General features: G+C 36.0%; 1 protein-coding gene and 1 long non-coding RNA gene across 3 annotated transcripts; both read left to right on the top strand.

The window, feature by feature from the left end:
- The first annotated feature begins 2904 nt into the window (after positions 1–2904).
- On the top strand, positions 2905–8510 carry LOC136811157 (uncharacterized). The gene is made up of 2 exons (XR_010847201.1): positions 2905–3139; positions 7174–8510. It is a non-coding gene; the product is annotated as an uncharacterized lncRNA (long non-coding RNA).
- Positions 8511–9409: 899 nt separating this feature from the next.
- On the top strand, positions 9410–21051 carry LOC136811158 (uncharacterized). 2 transcript variants are annotated; one of them, XM_067067774.1, is made up of 14 exons: positions 9410–9636; positions 9815–9886; positions 10298–10376; positions 10957–11058; positions 11859–11993; positions 12205–12347; positions 12825–12970; positions 16430–16592; positions 16973–17081; positions 18249–18564; positions 18759–18837; positions 19241–19366; positions 20482–20522; positions 20787–20874. In XM_067067774.1, the coding sequence occupies exons 1-13, from the start codon at positions 9529–9531 to the stop codon at positions 20497–20499; spliced, it is 1596 nt and encodes a 531-aa protein (XP_066923875.1). In that variant the 5' UTR covers positions 9410–9528; the 3' UTR covers positions 20500–20522; positions 20787–20874. The 2 variants fall into 2 exon arrangements, with proteins under 2 accessions (XP_066923875.1, XP_066923874.1); XM_067067773.1 differs by having other exon boundaries at positions 9412–9636; positions 20403–20522; positions 20787–21051.
- Positions 21052–21556: the final 505 nt, after the last annotated feature.

The raw sequence follows: 21556 nt of genomic DNA on the forward strand, positions 1-21556 counted from the left end.
TCAGCCCTGATGCAGGAAGCTTCTACCTATCTCGACACGCCTGCGTCAAACTTAGTATCATCCCAGAAGGCTTCCCAAAGATTGGATCCGCTGACATATCAATCATCGAACACACAAAGAGTCCATGTGGTTGCCCGACACGCACTCTACCACCGGGTCGTCCTGACAAACTACCCTTCGAGGCTACTCCAGAAAACAACAGCAAGATGAGAGAGTGGCTGATCAATCGTTATGCTGCATCCACATTTAACAAATGCCCACATCAGCAATCCCAGCGATGTCTGGTCCTGAAATCAGGTTGCATGTCAATCCAAATGCAACCCCAACAGCAATCCATAAACCCATCCAAGTGCCGCTGCATTGACAAGCTGAAGTTGAACAAGAGATGATGTCGCCCTTGGTGTGTTGGAAGAAGTGCCGATGGGTGAAACTTCAGAATGGTGCCACCGCATGGTCATCGTTAGGAAGCCAGACGGTAAACCCAGAAGAACGGTTGACCTCTCTCCACTCAACAAGCACTGCCTTCGTGAAACCCACCATGTCCAACCACCCTTCCAGCAAGCCAAATCCATCCCACCGATGACATGGAAGACGGTTACTGACGCGTGGAATGGTTATCATTCCGTCCCGATCCACCCTGATGACCATGAAGATTCAGATATCGTACGGCACCTCAAGGATTCCTAGCAAGCGGCGATGGATATGCAAGACGATTTGACGAGATCATCAAAGATGGGAAACAAAGTGTGTTGATGATACAGCCATGTGGGACAATGAACTCTCTGATCATTGGTGGCGTGTCATTGACTTTCTCGACCTTCTTGGCAAGAACGGTATCGTCCTGAATGAATCCAAGTTCCAATTTGCAGGCCGAGAAGTCCAATTCGCCGGTTTTCATGTAACAGAAAGAGAAATCAGACCGCTTGAGAAGTTCCTCAGGGCCATTCGCGACTTCCCTACTCCCACCAAACTGAGTGATGTTAGATCGTGGTTTGGGCTGGTCAACCAAGTCGGTCATTATGCCCAACTGATAGAGATCATGGCTCCGTTCAAGCACCTTCTAAGTCCCAAATCAAAGTTTGCTTGGTCTGGTGAACTTGAATCCGCCTTTCAATCTTCAAAGAATCTCATCATCGACGCTATCAAGAGAGAAGTGGAAATCTTTGATATGGAGAAACTCACTTGTCTTCGTCCTGATTGGTCCAAGATAGGAATCGGTTTCTATCTATGCCAAAAGCACTGCAACTGTACCTCCATCACACCGGACTGCTGCGAAGATGGTTGGAAGATCACACTTGCCGGGTCACGATCTCTCAAACCCGCCGAAACACGTTATGCCCCCGTGGAAGGAGAAGCATTAGCAATAGCTTACTCCCTGAAACAAACCAAATTCTTCACACTTGGTTGTGATCGTTTAATCGTTGTTACCGACCATGAACCATTGACCAAAGTTCTTGGTGATCGCACCCTCGACGAGATTTCCAACACAAGACTCTTCAAACTTAAGCAGCGCACTCTTCCCTGGAGATTCATCATTAAACATCTACCAGGAAAATCTAATCACTTCGCAAACGCAACATCACGAAGCCCTGTCAACAACCCAGAAGATGACGATGACTTGCTTGATGACGAGGACGACATCGACACTTGCAGCCCTCTACATTTCAGAAGTTGCCAACATTCGAGCAATCACCTGGGACGTCGTAAAGAAGGAGACTGCTTCAGACATTGAGATGTCCACTCTCATGCAGACCATTGAATCAGGATTCCCAAGCAAGAAGACTGACCTTGACTTGCACCTTCAACCATACTGGAACACCCGCTCCAATCTCTGGACCCTGGATGGTGTCATCATGAAAGATAACCGTATTGTCATCCCTCCATCCTTGCGTCAAGAAGTCTTGAATTCCCTTCACGCAGCCCATCAAGGTATTACTGGTATGAACGAAAGAGCCAAATCTGCAATCTTCTGGCCAGGGATCACCAATGATATCAACGAGACGAGGGAGAGATGTGGCCCATGCAACAAGATAGCTCCATCTCAACCCCGACCACCTCCCATAGAACCATGGATCCCCACTACACCGTTTGAAGGTATCGCATGTGATTACTTCCTCTTCTGTGGATGGTACTACTTCGTAGCAGCCGATCGACTATCAGGTTGGACGGAGCAAAGTCGTATGAAAGCAACTGACGGCAACTCTGGATCCAAGGGTCTCTGCAACACTCTCAGAACGCTCTTCGCAACCTTTGGTGTACCCATTGAATTGACCAGTGACGGAGGCCCAGAGTTTACCGCAAAGCAAACAGAAGATTTCCTGCAGCGCTGGGGAGTCCGTCACAGAATATCATCTGCATACCTACCATCATCCAATGGGAGAGCAGAACTAGCAGTCAAGTCAACGAAACGTCTTCTAATGGAAAATATCGGTCCTGATGGTAGCCTGAACACTGATCGGATGGTACGTGCCTTGCTCACTCAAAGGAACACTCCAGATCCAACCAGCAAACTTTCACCAGCTCAAGTTCTCTTTGGACGTCCACTCCGTGACACCCTACCTTACATCGAAAAGAATCTTGTTAGCTTCGAGAATCCACAATTCCAAGCCCAGTGGAGAGACCTATGGAGCTCAAAAGAGGAAACGATGCGCCAGCAATACGACAAGACGCTCATCTCACTCAATGAACACTCGCATCCACTTCATCCTCTCCAAGTCAAGGACAGAGTATTTGTTCAAAACCAGAATGGTTCAACTCCCCGCAAATGGGATCGTATTGGTGTGGTAATGGAGGTTAAGCCAAACGATCAGTATATCATCAAGATTGCCGGAACTGAAAGATTGACAATAAGGAACAGACGCTTTCTTCGAAAGATCAGAGAATCCTCACCACCAGCAACAGGAATAAATCGCTTCGGATTTCAAAACGATGCCCAATCACAGCGCCCAAAGCGAAAAATCTGTAGGCGGACTGATATTAAATTTTCGGCTGCCGTAACTTACGCTGGAAGGAAGCACCAGGTGAAAGGAGGCGGGAGAAGTGGAGTGGCAAGTTGAGTGGATGATGGAAATCCTGGATGATGATCAGTGATGGTGGAGTGATGGAGTGGTACCTTGTGGAGTTTTTTTGACAGTTTGAAGTAAGTCTGAGGAACTTTTTCATGATTTCCTTGAAAGTATTTCCTCTATGACTGACTTACTCAGAGGATGTTTCTATCATTTAAATTTACACTACAAAAATTTAAACCTCCCTTCAATAAAGCACAATCATAATAGTACGGTGCAAACAAGCTGGCAAACAAGAAATTTCAAACTTACTAATTGGACTATCAGACAATTCTTTATAGTTGGCTCAGAGATACCTTTTATGGTCCTAGAACACCTCCAACTTTTTCATAATTGGCAAGTTTCAAAATTCTGTTTCTGTTCTGTTCTGAATGCGGGAGGTGAGCAAAACGAGTGCAAAATTGAGCTAGGCATTTTCAATTTTCAAAACGTTTTGGGGGCAGAGGGCCCCCTTAGAAAAACTTTTAACATTGATTTGATGTGAAAATTACAAAAATCCTGTCTAATGTTTCTCTTTTTTATCATTAAAATCGATCATTGTCTTGCTCGTTATTGGTTGTGTTTTGTCAATTTTTCGTGACTTTGAGCATAACTCTAATGAATATTTGGACAAACAGAGGATGTGGGCGTTCAGCCGGACAAAACGTTAATTTGTGTTCATTTGTCACGCAGGATGCAGGACACTTGGTACCTAACTATGCTTTTTTCACCTAAGGCGGCAATAAAAAATATGTTGCGTTCGGGTCGTCTGACCGACTGTTTATTTACAAGAAAACCCGATTCGTTTTTTTTGGGCGCTGTTTGCAGGTTCGCAGGATCTTTCCTTATCTGATATTCCAATGGTGTATTGGCGGCCGCCCACGCTAAAGCTCTGAAGGAGCGGGCCAATATCACATCGGAGACCTATAGTAGTCATCGTTTGATGTACCGCATCACAGTCGTGTCTAGCCGTCCTTACACTTTTTGCTTGACTATCGGTTGCACCCGACTGAATTTAGCATGAAAATCTCTGCTGCCTGAGAAGTCCTGAGAAACATTCAAACCTTCGATTGTTGGCTGTTTTTGGTTTATTTTGGTAGATTTATTGAAACTTGACAGTTTCATTACTTTTTCAGTATATATTATATTTAGTACCTATTGTAATTTCTTAGTAAGTGCACCAAGTTAAAAGTGCTTGACATTGATTATTTGTATTATTATATTTTGTTATTTATTTGTTTTTGGTGGTTGACCAGGGTTGACTGGTTATATTTTCAAAGGCCAAATCAAAGAAAGCATATCAGGTATATTTTATTTAGTTTTACCAATAATTTTTATGCTGAAATTTTAAACTGCTGCATTCCAATTTAGACCTTTAGTTAGAGCCTGTCGACCGCCCTCCATGCAGAACAGTGGACCGCCCAACCCCAACCGACATCAACAAACTTGTTGATCATGACCTGTGTGTTGTTTATTTGGAAAAGCCAGAACCCTCCTTCATCAATAACAAAGTTGGAGGGAGGTTCCCATATATTGTATCAGTATCTTGGGGACATAAGCTTTTATTTTTTGGTAACACAACCATCTTTGCCTGTTTCGCCACCAATCAAACTCTATTTTTAGAGGCTGACATGCATATTTCAGGTAGTGAAAGATCTAGTGCAGGTGTAATTTTCATTTGGTGTGTTGAGGCAAGCTTAGTGATTCTGCAAATAGCAAAAAGTTCACATATTGCTGTATAAATTGGACTAGATTGAGGGAAATTTGGCTCATGGCTACTCTCTTTTAATTGTTTGGTTCGTGACATTGCTTGTTTACTTTTTTAGGCAGTGAAAGATCTTGAATAGGTGAAATTGTCATTCGATGTGAGGAGACAAACTTATTTATTCTAGTAGCAGCAAAGAATTCGCAATGTATTGCTATAAATTGAACTGTAATTGGGTTTGGGTTTAGAGCCACTCTCAATAAAATTTAGTTCGCCTCCTGCTTTGTTTACATTTTTCAGTTCAGAGCACTATGTAGAAATCGCACGGGAAATTTTTTTTGCATACGTGTACTCTTAGTTCGGGGCACTACTGTAGTAACTTTTTACCGTCCCCAGACTCTTTCTAAATTTTACGAACGTTTTTCTCGGTCAGGAGAAATTCCGTAATGCAAAGGTTCCAGATGTTAAAATTTTCCCGTTCTTCAGAGCTTTAGCGTGTCAGAAGAAAATTTCTACATCGAGTACCAGATAAGATCTTTCCCATAATGGCGGGCGGGCAAACGGAGCATGTCTTTGAATCATTACTTTTTGTTTACTTAACCCACATTGAGTCTCGTTCAAGTTCTTCATGTACCCTTATTGAAATTGTCATGTCAAATTCAGCAAAGCGGTAGGGCCAATACCCTGGGGGCCAAAAATAAGGGCCGCTTTAAGGTTAACACATGCGCGCGCACATTTAGTTCAATGGCAAATTAAAAAAATATGGTGGCATAAGATTCTGTTGATTACCGACTTGATTCATCGGGATTTACTAGATCTTAAAAATCCAACAAAATTTACTACCAACCGACTGACCGACTGACCGACTGACCGACTGACCGACTGGATTTGAAGATGTTTTAGCACCCGAATGAAAGATATATTTTTGATTGCCGCCTAATTACTTTTTAAAGCTGAGATATTTGACTTTGAAGTGTTTAGAAATTAGTCTTGAATGGAATCTCCTTTTTCCTGTTTCAAATTTGAATGATACGATGGCTGTTTGATTTCCAAACTTGATCAAACAGCTATCAAACTTTATGAAAATTCCTGGATTAAGTTGATTTAGTTTAATGTTAAGCTCGTCTGGCACAAAAAAATTCAAGTCACATAATTTTACCTTTTAGCAACTTAGCCTTGCCTTGAACAACAAGTGGCATTGGCTCAAGAAGTGGGGGGGTATTCAGGACCATAATATAAATGCTGTATACAAGCTACATATAAAAAACTACCGTCCAATCGGCAAACACAAATCATAGGAGGTTAAAAAACAAAACACCGCCTCTAAACTCTGAATCTTTTTGTCTAGTTGGTTGCTAAATGCTTATGACACTTCTAGATATATTTATAAACAATCAAAATTGTGTTTGCTATTTTGATGGTCTGATAATCACTTTCTTTAGTATGTTTGATCATTACTGTTATTGTTCTTTGGGTTTGGTCTGGTTAAACTTATGAGAGTAACTTTCCTGAGAGAAACCGCAAAATTTATTGACCTGATTATTTTCCAAAGCTGATATATTGCACTTTAAAAATTGCCAGGACCCTCATCATGAGATCACTGTTTTTAGCCTAGTGGCAGGAATTATGTTCTGAGAGTCCTGTCATTTATTTCAAGTTTGAAAAATAATTGGGTCAAAAGATTATTAATGGTTTTTTCACGGCTATAGATTGAGTCTATAAGCCAAATATAAAAAAATTGTCTGATTAGTAGTCCCATCAAAAGTGATTGCGGGGTGGTATGTCCTGCAAGGTGGTAGCAGTGATTGTAACTTTTCCGTCCAGCTGAGATACAAATACACTATTTCTGACCAAAGATTTTTTAACAAATTCCATCCATAGTTACAAAACCTGGTTGCAACACTGTGGTAGGGTAATTTCTCCAGAGTTAATTGTATCTCTCTTATTTCCTCATTGCACTGGACCCTGGAAAAAACCACAATCTGAAAATTATATTTTCTCATTGTTTCAAATATATACTACCAGACCTATTTATCAAAACTAATGAGACTGATTTTTTAATCAGAAAATAACCATTGCGTTTTAAAATCCATGGTTATAAAAGATATCACCTATCTTTCGAACAGGGCTTTGAGACAAAGATTTATAGGATGATTTGATTGCAGTATGCAAAGATGTGATTGCAGTAGATGGATTTTGATGAGCACATACCATTGCAATTCCTTTGTTATTTAGAATGAATTGCAATGCAATGTGCTCATTTATTATACAAATGATGTCATCCAGAAAACCATCTATATATTTCAAACTGATTTGATCAACCTGTATCACTTAGTCAGACTTCAGATATAATAGGCCAATAATTTTGTTTGGTTTACATTGTTTTCAATTGATTCAACAATCAAAATTTTCTTTTATACTCAGGAAAATACCCTGAACCACCAATATTTGAAGAAACTTTCAAACTCTAACAGAATTATGCTCCTGCAATGTTTTAGTTCAAACACATGATGGATACTACAGACAAACAAATGGCTTAACAATGGGGGAGCTGGACATCATTATTAGCCAACAGATTGACTTCACAAATACAACGAGTGAATCAGAGGTGAAGCTAAAATCTATGCATGCTATGGATTATATTGTTTGTGAAATAAATAAAAGTGAAATTGAAGAAGATATGGATCAAGAGTATCAATAACTTGCATGATAATTTGAAATTCACTTGTGAAAGAGTGCATAATTGTTCTATCCCTTATTTTAACATTCGTTAACATTTTTAAAAATGAATTTCTATTGTTAAAAAGATGTAAATCATGTGCGCCATAGAATACATTAGAAAGTTACAGAGCTTTACATAAAATTTTATAGTGTAGTTTAATTTAACATTTGTTTAACATTCTGGAGGTCTATCTGATTTATTTTTAGAAATGTTAGCAAATGTTAACCAAAAATATATATGATTCTTATAGGGATTTCGAACTTCCTACCTACCTACCTTAGTTCTTCTAATTTAAATTTAATCTTTAATCATGGTTCCAATCACTCCCATCATTCTGATTGTGTCATTTTTATGTTTTCAGTTGTTTTTTGTCATGTTTGTTTATATTTTTCAGTTTTGTCTGCATTTTACACAACTTTCTGCCATTTAGGGTATTTTTCATTTGTTTGGATAAATTACATTTGATCGGTATTTTATTTATTTATCTTTGTCATTTCAATACCTAGTTTGCTTTTTTCACTAATTTATTTCATTTTTACATAAATTATATTTATTATTTGGTTTGTATTTTACACACCTTGCATAAAAAGAGCTCAGCTCAGCCATTTGTTTATTCCAACAGAGACTACCAAGGATTCAACATCAAATTTCAATTTTGAAACTTAATCTAATTTAGTCTCATGGTCTCACACTAATCATTTTGGACTCAGTCCACTTTTACACTTGGTGTTAGTCCACATACACCTTCTGTTGCCTGCATACATTCAGGCCAGCTGGTGAGTTTTTGTTCTTTTTGATTTTGCATTTCTTTTCTAAGTTAAGTTAGCTTTTCATTTCATATTTTAATAGCATTCAATTTACTTTTTACACTCACATTAGAACTATGTCATTGAACTTATAGAACTTTGTCATTCATATTTATACTTCCAAAATATCATTTCATTGGACTTAGTTTTTGTTTAATTTTTATATTTCAGTTTGAACGCATATGCACATCAATCATGTTCAATAAATGAATACACTTGACAGTGGTTACAAACACGGCTACCACCCATGACTCCTTGTCATCTCTGACCCCACATACTAGCCCCCTCCCCTCCAGCCTCCACAAAGCAGAATTTGATGAAAGATATTTTTCGTAATAAAAGTTTAAAGTGCTGCAGGCAGATTTTTTAAAGACATCCTCATTATTATTACAATTTTTACTTAGGGGTTTCTATGTATTTATTTAGTCAATTTTAATTGAAATTTCGTCTACAAATCAATTAAGCCTTTAAGATTTCGATTCTTTGGAGTTATAGAATCTTTACTTTTTACGTCTTACTTATAACTTTCATTAGAAACATTGAATTTAGAAGATTTCTATAGATTAATTTTAGATCATGAAGTTTAAGGGGGTTGGTCCCCTTGTAAAATTTATAGTCGACTTGAAATTGGGCTGTTCCAGAAAAAAATCGTATACCCCCTGTTGAGGAGTCCATTTCAGTTCCAAGGGGGTAAGGTTTGATATGTGGCGGAATTCCATAGGGAGATACATAAATCGGTCAAAAATAACTGGAATTCCATGGGGGTAGCTTTTTAAATCCTACTAAAATTCAGAATTCTAAAGGGGCTTAAACCTGAAATTGCCTCGAATTCCAGGGGGTTACATCATTTCCAGCCACAGAGGGATGGACCTCCTCAACAGGGGGTATACGGTTTTTTTTCTGGAAAAGCCCATTTTAAATCTTGTGTAAAACTTGGCCAAGCTTAAAATCGTTTTTGTAAATTGGGAAAAGATTCATACATAATGGTAATGCACCATGTTTCATCCCAAAACGATAAAGTATCATACACTTGGTGAAGGCAGTAGGTGTTTTGGCTTGAACTTCATCTTGAACGTTATACCCCTTTAAAATCTTTCAAAAATTAACCATGAGTGCATTCAACCTTTAAGTACCCTTTAGCAATTAAGGGATTACTCTTGCTGGCTTTATTTAAAAAGAAGAAGTAATTCATTCAACGAGTGGCATTTTTCTCTAGTACTTAATAAGGTAACGTTCTTTTCTTTCAGTTTTATGATAAGTATGTCTGTAATTAACGAAATTTCTGTAATTAATGATAGTGGCAAACAAGGTGTCAAGAGAAAGCGGGTTGGCAAGAATGGAGCTGGTTGGGAAAAATCTGTAAGTTAATAAGAGTAATTTTGAATTTTTTGCTGAAGGTAAGACATCTCTTTTCAGCCTCTTGATGGAGGAAGAAGCTTCAAATTTGATAGTCAAAACTACATTAATTGTTTCAATATGGCTTGATTATATTAGAAAGATTCCCTCAAGGATACTCCTTCATCCTTTCACTTTTCAGCTGGATTACATTACAGATGGTAGGAAGCGCAGAGCTAAAGAAAAGGTCAAGTTGGAGCAGTTGGAAAACCTTGTATGTATTACGAACATTACGAGCAACAGTTCTTTCCTAAAAACATTTGAAAAAGAAATGATGAAAGCCTAAATCTATTCTAGCCTTTGTGATATTTTTCAAAGTAAAAAGGTTTTCTTATAGAGGAAAAAGTTGAATAATAGTAATAAGTTTTGACCAGTGAAAGCTGGCGTTTTTTATTCACTGTTTTTAAAGTTTCATGTCTATTTAAATATACTTAAAAATTATCATGTTCAAATTCAAATTTGAATTTAAATAGACATAGATAGGATGTTTGTGTATTTTTTCTGCTTCCAACGAAGTGTTTAATCATCATGTTGATTTTAGTCTGAAAGAACGTGGTCCAAATCTTTGTCTACTGTATTATTCACTGTTTTTCTTTTTTTTTAATCTTTGCAACCTTTTTTTTAGATTAATCAAGTTTCAATGCTAACGAAAACGCCCATTGCTGTTTTTGCGCTAACCTCTCAGTCAGAAATATGGCTTGCTGGTAAATAAAAAAAATTGAGATTCTTTATAGAGTGCCCTACTTAAGGATGCAGTATGATTCAAGAGTGCTTTGGAATAATCATAAGTAAAATAAATTTTATACAAAAAGAATGGTTGGGAAAGTTGCAGTGACTATTTTTACAGTTTCTTGCATACGATATGTGATAGTTCAGATCGGATGTTAAAATTTACAGTAAACATGTTTAAAACCGCATTAAATGTTATTTGAAACACTAGATAAAGCTATTTTACATTTTCCCATGCCATGGAAATTTGAAGACAGATGAAGCAAAACAATGCACAATCTTTGCTTAAAAAGTAGACCACAAGTTTGCGGTACCAGTGACTAGTTCATTCAAAACAGATAATATATCGTTTCCCATCTTTTGTTTTGAATGAACAAATCACTTTTACCGAATTGTGGTAGATAGTGCTTGACTTTGCTTCATGCAGGGATTGAGTTGCTCTATCTAGTGTTTTATATAAGACATAGTTACTGCCTTTCTTCCATCGATTACAAAGCTGTTTATTCCGGAAAATTTTGTACGTTTTTGTCTACATGATTATGTTATTTCTTTCAGGTACCACCAGCAAGATGATGGAGTTCGTCAGAAATGACGATGTCCAAAAGCAGTTCGAGATTGCGGCGAAAGGAGATTCCGAGCCCTTCCTCAATTTTCAAAGTAATAGCCCCCGATCTAAATTTTTAATTTCTTGAACATTGTTGTTTTCTTTTTAAGTTATGTTGAATCAATTATATTTTCTAAGAAATACCTTGCAATAATGTTGGATTCTTAAGTTTTTGAAGTCTCTTGCATCGCATTACAAAGGTAGGTAAAATATTAAAGAATGAACCTCAGTAATCTGAGGAATAAATTTCATGGACTAGCTTCTATGATAAGTTTTAAGTTAGTAATTATTAAAATAAAGCACAGTTGAATCTCGATAAGTATAAGTATACGCATGGGACCAAAGAAAAATGGTACTAATTGTAAGAATCTACCTTAAGTTATTACTTATTATATGAGAATGTTCAAATTGTCCTACTTAACAGGATGCTTGACTAGAAAATTTCAAACCATAAAATTAAGTGGAAAAAATCAGTCAATTAAGACTTTTGTCTAAGTTTTTAGAGACTCATATCTTCGAATTTTGAAACAGGCAATGTTGTTTCTCCAATCTATTACAAATGTCCTACTTAAGCCCGTCCCGAGTCTTTCTTATTCCCAACTTTTTCTCTTCAAGGGAACGCAGAAAAGTGATAATACTTTTAGCCGCGTACTACTCGTCCGTAGTACTACTCGTCCGTAGTACTACTTGTCCGTAGTACTACTTATCCAATTTTTCTTAGCCTGAAAAGGGTAAGAAAGTTCAGGGGGCTTAAGAAAAATGATACTTATCCATGGTACTATTATCGAGATTCAACTGTATTCTGCAAAAGTACTCGAATTTTATTGATTGTTCATCCAAACTCCTCAATTAGGTAAACGATCGGTGCAAAATAAGTTCGCTGGAGTGGAAAATGAGGCGGAGGATTTTGAAATCCCGGTTTACTGGGAGAAGATGAACACCCTCAAAAAAAGAGATCTCGTTCGTAACTTGGTCAGATGGTACACTGGTAAATCATTTTCGACTTCATTTCAAATTCAATCTTTAAATCTTCATCAATATCAATTATAACATTTCGGATACTAATGCATTGTTTCATCTTCATGCTGAAATTTTTGTTTACTTGATCACGTTACTGAGTTTTCCTCTTCACACTGCTTTGCTGATTGCAAGGACGAATAGTGAAATGCTAATTTTGATATCTGTTGTTTTATTTCCAGAGGCATGGCAGCCATGGATTCCTTCCTTGAAGCCAGAGTGGTGGCCCAATGACATCCAATATCGATCGACAAGAAAATCTGATGTAGCGTCGTTGGATAAGATATTGAAAAGTTTCTTCGAGTTCCGTGCTAAAAGCAGTATGGTTAGTCTATTAATTCATTTATTATAGACCTACTGAAGTGTCCTATACATAAATGAAAAACTCTAATCGTTCGTCTGTTACCAAACTACTAGATTTAAAACAGCAATGCCCCGAAAAAAATGTTTGGATAGAAAAATCACTCGAACTTTTTTCCATGCAATAGGACTTATTTTGTTATTATTAATTCTTTAGCAGAAAGATCTATCAGAATTAATTTCCCATTATAGGATTCTTTCAAATCCTCGAGTTTCGTGCTACCAGCAATATGTTGGTATAAAACATTTTGACTGCAAAATTTCAAGGAACAAAGTGGCATTTGAAAAAATATGTATCGACCTTTTTGTGTTGGCATACTGCCACGGAGAGGTTGTAAATCTAAGTTTTAAGTAGCTGAAGCATCGCTATACTAGGCGGTTTAAGAATGAAAATTTTTAAGTGAGACTCTGTCCTTATGTTAAATATGTTTTGATATTTTAGGCCTCCTTCAAAGCTTCCGATCTTCCAACTGGGGAACAGTGGGCAGACTCAAAGTGGAATGAGGAATCACTTTGCCCTAAATACTGGCTCGAAAGGCATTGGTCTCCTCCAAAAACAACGTTTGACACGCGACTTGTATCTATAAAGTATATAAAATGAGTTCCTGAGATTTTTTGCGCATTCTTCTTTTCTTTTTTATTTTCTTTTTCTTTTTTAAAATACTAAATACTGCCCCAAAACTTTTCAAAGGTATGGAAAGCCGTTGCCTCTCCATCTATCTTTGTTACATTTAACTCAATACCGGGTGTGCCAGAAATATGTTACCCTCTTTAATTTGATATTGCAGGCAGTAGTTCAAAGATTTTTCAAAAATTGTCTCGAGATAATTCAGAGAAAAGCCTAACTTAAAATTTTGTGTATCACCTTTTAATTTTACTTCATTAAAGTTCAAAAGTTATGTCCCCGAGTTATGTCAAAAGATCTAAAACGTAATTTTTAAAAAATATCAAAAAAGGCTGAAAACAAGATTATCAATTCATAAAAGAAAGGACTTCTTCAACCATAACATTAAAGTACAAAGTTTTGGTGCTTATTTATTCATCTCGATTGTGACTTCCCTTTCCCTAGACTAGCAAGCGTCTGTCTTTCCTTGGACACAGGAACGCGGGAATAGTGCTTATGATAAAGAGTTCTTATAAAAAATAGAAATTGCCGCGGGAGAGTGGGATTGGAAAGACAGACTAGTTCCAAACGGTGCAATACGGGATTTTGCTTCAATCTAATCTCAGGTAACGTTCCCTCGAAAAAGAGGGAAGATAAAATGAATGGACACGGCTTATTTTTTCTTCTATTCTCATCGCAATATTTGAGTTTCTCGGAGTTATGGATGGGAAAAAATATATAAACACAAACAGAAAAACGTGGCGAGGACAACTTCTTTGCTAAACTGAGAAGAGAATTTTTTTAATGCTTTTAAATGTTTATAAACACAGAGTTAAACTGTCTTGGCATTATCTATCTGAGATTTATTCATACATTGTTTCTGGCTTGGTTGGGACGTTGATTTATTCACAAAAACAAACAAACTCATATATGGATTATACTCTCACTTTTTCATGTGATTGTTGTGATTGAAAGATTTTTTGATTATGTATGGTTATAAACATTCATGACATGTTTTAACACTGGGATCTTTTAAATTTTGTTGGCTTGATACGCTGGTAAATCTCTAGTACAAGTGCAATATTTATGACATTATGACACAGCTGAGATTCCATGACTATATGCAGGATACTTTTTGCAGGGACTCACATTCATTGGGTAACAGATCACTGCTTTTTTCTATGGGTATATACAAGTTAAACCTGATAACCTTATCCCAGAGAATGTAACTCCAAAATGGCTACAGAAATCCTCAAAAATTATAATGGAAAGTATATGGTATTTATATAACATTTTTGGTGGTGGCGGTGGAATGATGAAAAGTGAAGTGGTAATTTGAATTTAAAAATTGACTGCTTTTTATGCGGAAACAATATTCTGACTAGCTGACCACTGAGACACATCTTGGTTCTATTTGTGAATGAAAATAACAATATTTTACATTGAGATGACTGGTTTCCTGGGCTTTCGGATGCCCGTCGTTTAGCTGGAATTCACTACCTTTGGCTCTAAATGTTAGATGTACGAGGATGTTTTGGGTTTTCACTACTGGCAGACTTCCAGGGGGGAGCACTTAGTCAAAATTAAGTACGGGGACATGCCGCTGATCAGGGTCCCTTTTTCAGACTCTAGAGATATCTAATAGGGTCCCAAAATTTACCGTGCAATTGGGTAACTTGCATCAGTGGAGGCTAACATATGCATAGCCCTCAAATGAAACACCTGACTGGTCATCAAAATACAAAGTTAAATCAAAACAAAAATGGTAGAGGAGAGCTGCGAGTGGAGCTGCGTAGTTGTATTTTAATGACCAGCCAGGTCTTTCATTTGAGGGCTATGCATGTTAGCCTCCACTGATGCAAGTTACCAAATCTCACGGTACTAATTTTCAAGATGTAGACAATTTTTAGGGTGGAAATTTAAAAATATTTGAATTTTTTGTCTACTTTAAGTCACTTTTGTCAATTTGCAGGGTTAAAGTGGGAAAATATTTTGATTTTTTCGATCAAATCATTTTTCGTTCTGAATGGGTCCCAAATTTACCTAACATTCACATCTCACAGGGTCCACTTTTCAAACTCCAGCGTGGCACGTCCCCGTTAGTCACCAAGGTCAGTGCCCCCCGGCAGACTTCTACCTTGTCATTTTGTGTTGTCCCCTGGTGTTGTTGAACAAGTTCAGACTGAAATTTATACGTCAAAGTTTTTCAAACTTACAGTTTGAAAGTTTATGAAAATTTTGATTGGATTTTTGCCAATTAAAAAAAATCTACTTGGATTTAGAAGTAATTTTATGGAGATACTATATATATCATTTTTATAGCAAAATTGAAGGTCAATATGAACAAATACATATAATTTTATGTTTTGTAAAATAAAAGGTGTTGCTTTTTTGAAAACATTTTTCTTTTTGGCTTCTACAAAAAAAAAAAAGTATTCTTATGCCTGCAGTGGCCTGATCTTTTATATTTTTGATGTCGTTTTTCTGAAAAAATGTTTATCTTTTTCTTTTGAAAAAGATTTCCTCCCTTATATGAATATTTTTGTTTTGGGGTACCTATAGCTGGTAGGTACAGTCCAGTTCACATTCTTTTCATTCAGACAAAAATATCATACTTTTTGTGAATAACTCCTTGTCTTGTTGTTGGTATCTTGTTAGTGCATTTATGCATGATAATTATGGGAGAAAGAACTTTCAATTTTTTCAAAAAAAAGCTCCTATGACTGATATTCCATTGTACTCACCTTCTTTTATAATATTAAAATCAAAAAATAATCAGGATGTGAAAAAAAAAAATAATAATAAAGCATAAAAAGTACCGAGTTTTGTTTACTTTTTTATTCTAATCTGTGAGAGTGAGTGCGCTGTTTTTAGTGAGCACTCCACCGCGGTATAAAAAGCACTCCACCGTTTATTTAGTAAATAGCGCCATTTGGAACTAGTCGTTGTATTCAGAAAACATTAAAAAAAAATAGATCCCATTGAAAGTTTAGTCTGCAGCGAAATACAACGACGTGGTTTACTAGTCTACCCTTTCCCTTATTAATGATCTCCGTTGGGCATCAACAGGAGGAGGATTCTTCAATCTTCACAAAAAATTAACATCTTTCCAAGAGTTTCCAAAGCTTTTTCTGTGTGTACATCATCTTTCTGAAACATAGAGAAGGTTTAAAAGTTTTGAGAAAAATACTTCATTAGAAATGCTGCACATCTGCAATCTCGGACCACAGATGATAAAAAATGTATTTACAGAGACGCTTACCGCGTAAATCAGTACTTATTACATAGTGGAAATACATTTCATCTCTATTCATTACAATTAATTTAAAGTCAAAGAGGGTAACTTATTTCTGGCACACCCGGTAGTCCGAGGGAAAATGAAATGTGATTCGTATTATAGAGAGAAAAGTACTTATACAATGAATTGAACTTTTATTGTTTAGGTATCGCTGTTTGGTTGCTGGTACGGACTTGGAGCCATTTCATTTTGATACAACAGGAGAATGTATTTCTTTTGCCTTGTTTGCGACTCCTCAGTTTTCGCCATTTATGAAGTTGGCTACAATATTAGGCTGCTTATCGAACCTTGATGTTATGCTTGAGTGGGTTAGTACATTTTTTTCTTGATCATTAAGTAAATTTTATTTAAAAAACTTAGCAATCCCAGTGCATTGATAAGCATTAATATGCACTAATATGCACTAATTGAGGCGGCAACCTGGTGAATTCTATTTTTCTTCATGCTTGAACCGGCGAAATTCTAAGTTCGCCTGGATAAAATAGGATGCCTGCTGGGATATGGAATAAAGGTCGAGTTTCTTTTGCGATTTTCCCCCTTACCCAAGGTTAGATGAAACATAAGCTTTGTTTAACAGAACTGCAAAAGATGTACAGACTTCGGAACTTGTTGTATTCAATTCCTAGAGAGAGAATATGTTTTGGTTTATTTTCGTCTTGTCAAGAGATATTTTCTTTTTAATCGATAGATCAAAAATGGTTTCGGTGATATGAATTATGAGGTCGTGCAAACCTTATTTGGTGCAACAAACAAGAAGGAGCTGGAAGAACAAATAATCCAGAAAACAATAGATTCTAGTAAGAAATTTTCATCGTTCAACAAAAATCCATGTAAACTCGAAACTCGACTCTCCTAGAAAGAAAATAAACTTTTCAAATGTTCTCAGCATGTATTTATATGCTATATCAAAAATACTATACACCGTTGGAAAGGTATTTTCAAGGAGAATAATCAAATAGATTAAAGACTTTTGAAAATTTGGAAAATGAAGATGAAAAAGAAAATGTAGTTTTTCCAGGTTTTTCTTCTGCTTCAAAAATAGTGACACCAGACGTTTTGGAATATTTGAACCTTGCTGTTGTGTTCAGATTTTGCGTATCTCTCTCAGATAATGAGTTGCATTACGTGGTGAATTAGGTCATTTTTGCTGTTTTTGGTCATTTTTAGCCGTTTTAGGTCTACTTCAAAAAATGACTAACTTTTTATGCAACAAAGCTGAACAAAGATAGGAAAAGCAAGGTTCAAATATTTCAAGAGTCTGATGCTATGATTTTTTTAATTTTGATTTCACTGCATTTGATTGTTTTTTACCTGAGGACAAAAGGGTTTCTATCCCATTGAGATTTCGATAAAAATTTTCATCCTCACTGCAAGAAGAAGTTCTACCGGGGCTATGAGACAGGGATGTCTATTGTGTTATGAAATATTTTGACTACTTTTGAAGACTACAGAATTTTCATGGATGGACTTTTCTTGTTGAACCCGGTAAATAACGACTAGTATTGACATATAACGATGACAGATGAACAACTGTACAGGTTTGTTACAGACTTCATGTAGACGACAATTAATAAGACATTTTTTTACATATTTTTCTATTTATGCAAGCCACCAAAACAACAAACGTCTAAACTTTGGTAGAACTTGCAAGAACCTCATAACTGATTAAACTGACCAACTGACACCTTTGTAAACGTAATTACAAATAATGACAAATATTTTGCTCATAGTATAGAACGACCAGTATTGACATATAACGATGACAGATAAACAACTGCTCAGGTTTGTTACAGACTTCATGTATAGACGACAATTAATGCGACATTTTTTATTTCTCTATGATTTAACATCACTTAGTTATGGCTCAAATTTGACTTCAGACATATTTGCTAAAATATATGATAAAATATAAAGTATGATGAATTATAAACCTAGAAAATGCAAAGAAAAATTTCTTTTTTCAGGTATTTTTGAGCTTGTTGGTGTATTTTTAGCCTTCGGAATATCTGTTTCCATTAGTACAGAAGCCGGTCTCTTTGTGTTCGGAGATACGGAGAGAAAGATTCATCTCTTGTTTAATGACCAAACAACAGAATACTGTTGTTTGTTGAAAGGCGTATCATTTGAAAAAACCTGCCGCCAACACAACCACTATTGTAATGCGGTATTGACGGCAACACAAACATTCCAGTGCCAAAGTTGTTTGCTGGAGTACCACATATTCTGTGCCGCGGACGATCGTGATTGTGGGTGTTCATCAGAATCTCAAGTAATACAAATGTAAGTGATTGATAGACCTTTTCATAAATTACGTCACGAACATCACTTACCTCGTATCCAAATAATTTCCATGGTGATCATATCCCTTGAGACATTAAATGTTTTTTTATGAATAGAAAGTAGTTGTAATAAAATCCGCTGGGAGTTAAAGGACCTTTTCCAGCAACAACAATCTCTTGCCAATTACATTTCAGGATCAAAGAACATATTCTTCAGGGTGATGATAAACATATAGAATCAATGCTGCTCTTCAAACGAGATAGGCAATTAGAGGTAACTTCATTCAGTGATAATTTTGCGATTCATGCAAACCTTTCTTAAGAAAACAGTCTTAAGAAAAAAGATAACGTATAATTGATCTAATAACATCATGCGAACGATCGAAAATAATATTTGGTCGAAATATTTTTAGTGCAATATGGTTAATTTGATTTCTCCTTTTCAAATATATTATTGACATAACTATATTGCAGAAAAGAATGCTCCACGTTCAAACAGCTTATGAATTTCAAGAATTATGACTAAAATTTGTACCTAAACTCATACTTAGTTTCGAACAACTTTGATTATAACTATCTTTTGGACGATGGTGGATAAGGAATTTGTATATGATTCGTTCTTGAAGTCTAATATGTTTACTTCTACTATATAAACTTTATAATTGCTTCTCATTTAGAGCTATATCCTCCAGATTCTGAAAGGAATTTATCCTGCCTGTCGTACCAAAATTGTCACGAAACTTGTCAACGATCGGGATGCAGAAGAAAATAGATTTTTTATGAAAACTATGTCATCTTCAAAAGTAAGTTCTGTTGTCTAACATTTTACGGCATGAAGACTGTTCAGCTCTACCTAGCGTAAAAAGTTCTCTGAAATCTTTCGCTTTGTCATTTTCTAAAAGGAATTTTTAACATGAGCTTGTTTAGCTGATAGAAGTAACGATAATTTAGATTTTAAAACAGATTGGGCCGTAAAGTTTTGCCTTCACTGCTTGATTTCAAGGTTGTTTTTTTCTTGTGGTATAAACTTTTTTCCAGAAAATAAATTCTTCAAAATTTCGGTTTGGTAATGTTTTTTTTAATGATTCGTTTGATTTTTTGATAATGCATTATGACCACTTTAAGTGATTGCGATCGTAGTAAAATATCGTGGTTAATATTGATATGCTTAGGTAAATGTCTCAATACAGCTCAACAAGGCTTTTTATACAGGGTGGGCTTTAAAATGTATTAATGAAGTCTCTTTCAAAGAATTTTAGCATTCCTTACTTTTTTTAAACCAAAGAAATTCACGTTATTTTTTTAAATTTCTAAGAGCGATGGCCGAGTCCTAGAACACCCCCTTCTCACAGACCCACTGGGACCCCTTCCCACTGGAAAAATTAGCCAAAATATTGTCCCCAGTGGAAACTGTACTCAAATTTCTGTCTCCACTGAAAATGATCAGATAAGCAAATCTTCACTGTAAAATATTGTGCTATTTTTTCCATCCCCACTGTATTTTTTGGCTCGAAGACAATGGATTTCAAATCCCCGTGCCATACAAAAGATCGGATAATCAATCCTCGTCGAGTTTTGGTTATTTTTACCCCCACTGGCTGATAAAATCCTACTGGGTCTGCGAGAAGGGGATGTCTTAGATAGCCAAGTCAGCTGGCTGTGATTCCCTCAAAAACAATCGAGAGAATGCCTAAAAGTCCTAGATTACTTGGCTCTCCATGTAAAATATTGACTCTTTCAATCGAATATAATTATTTTAACACAGTTTTGTGTCCAGTTCGTGAAATAAAAAATCTAGTTCTAAACGAGAACAAAAAATAATATCTTTGACCTTTTTAGCGCAAATTCGCTATCGATTGCATAAAGTCATCACTCACCATTGATGCGAAAATGATTATCGAAAACCGTTTTTCTTCAGTATTGGTGGATATGGTAATTGAAAGATGGTTGTTGCCAGAGGTTAGTGTAAAGTTATTTAAGTCTGCTTGAAGCCATTACATTTAATTGAATTGGATAAATATTTGCTTTTTTAGTCCGAGTATTAAAAAAAAACATGGATGTCTAAAGCGAGAACAATATAAGAACAATGCTAAGCCTAGAATTTGACACAAATTAAATGGTCAACGTACAGTCAACTCTGCCTGATTCTCTCTAATACCTCTCGCTATTCGAATTTTCTGTAATTCTCTTTGGGAAACAATTTTCATTTTCTTCTATTTTAAGGTTATCATGGAATTGATAAAAAGAATGGTTAGAGGAAAATGCACGAATCTAATGCTTGAGCGCTCACTATTCCGATTGAGCAATGGCTTTGTATAGTTTTATATATATAATATATGATTTACTATAAAAAAATTAGGAGCGTAGAGATTAATCAAGAGATGATGATTTTGGCTCAGAGATCTCTCTTCTTCTGTATACTTTTTTTCTTTTTTGTTAATTGAGTATAAGGGAACTTTGTATATGAAATATCAGAATATCTTTTGATCAAATTTCGCAGAATGAACATCGATGAAGTCGATACAAAAAGTGGCTTTTTTAACCGTTGGGTTATAGGTGTAACCAAGTGTTAAAGGTTTTGTGTTTCATATATTTTTTGAAATTCTATTTTGTATTTTTATATTTTTTATAAGAGATATTCTATCATTGTAAACTTCTTCATTTTGTTATACATGGAGTACTCGAATTAACGTTTTCAGAGTAATAAATCTGTAGTTCGAAATGATTTTATTGATTGAATACCTTTCCAAAATGTTAAACGTCCCAGCTGGCACACAACGTTGTTTCAACGTTCATCTAACGTTATATGGGCGTTGTGAACGTTAGCTGGGGTTGCACAATTGTCTAAGTTTGCTTGATTGTCTAAGACCTTGGAGTAACCGTTGATTTTTGAAATGAAAGTCAAATGAGTACAAAAATTACATTGAAAATAGATAACGTCAACAGCTACTATCGAAGACCGTCTGAGGGTAGTAAACCTCTAGGAAAGGTCG

The sequence above is a fragment of the Clytia hemisphaerica genome, unplaced genomic scaffold (assembly GCF_902728285.1).
Source record: "Clytia hemisphaerica strain Z4C2 unplaced genomic scaffold, Clytia hemisphaerica genome assembly, whole genome shotgun sequence".
Lineage (NCBI taxonomy): Eukaryota > Metazoa > Cnidaria > Hydrozoa > Leptothecata > Clytiidae > Clytia > Clytia hemisphaerica.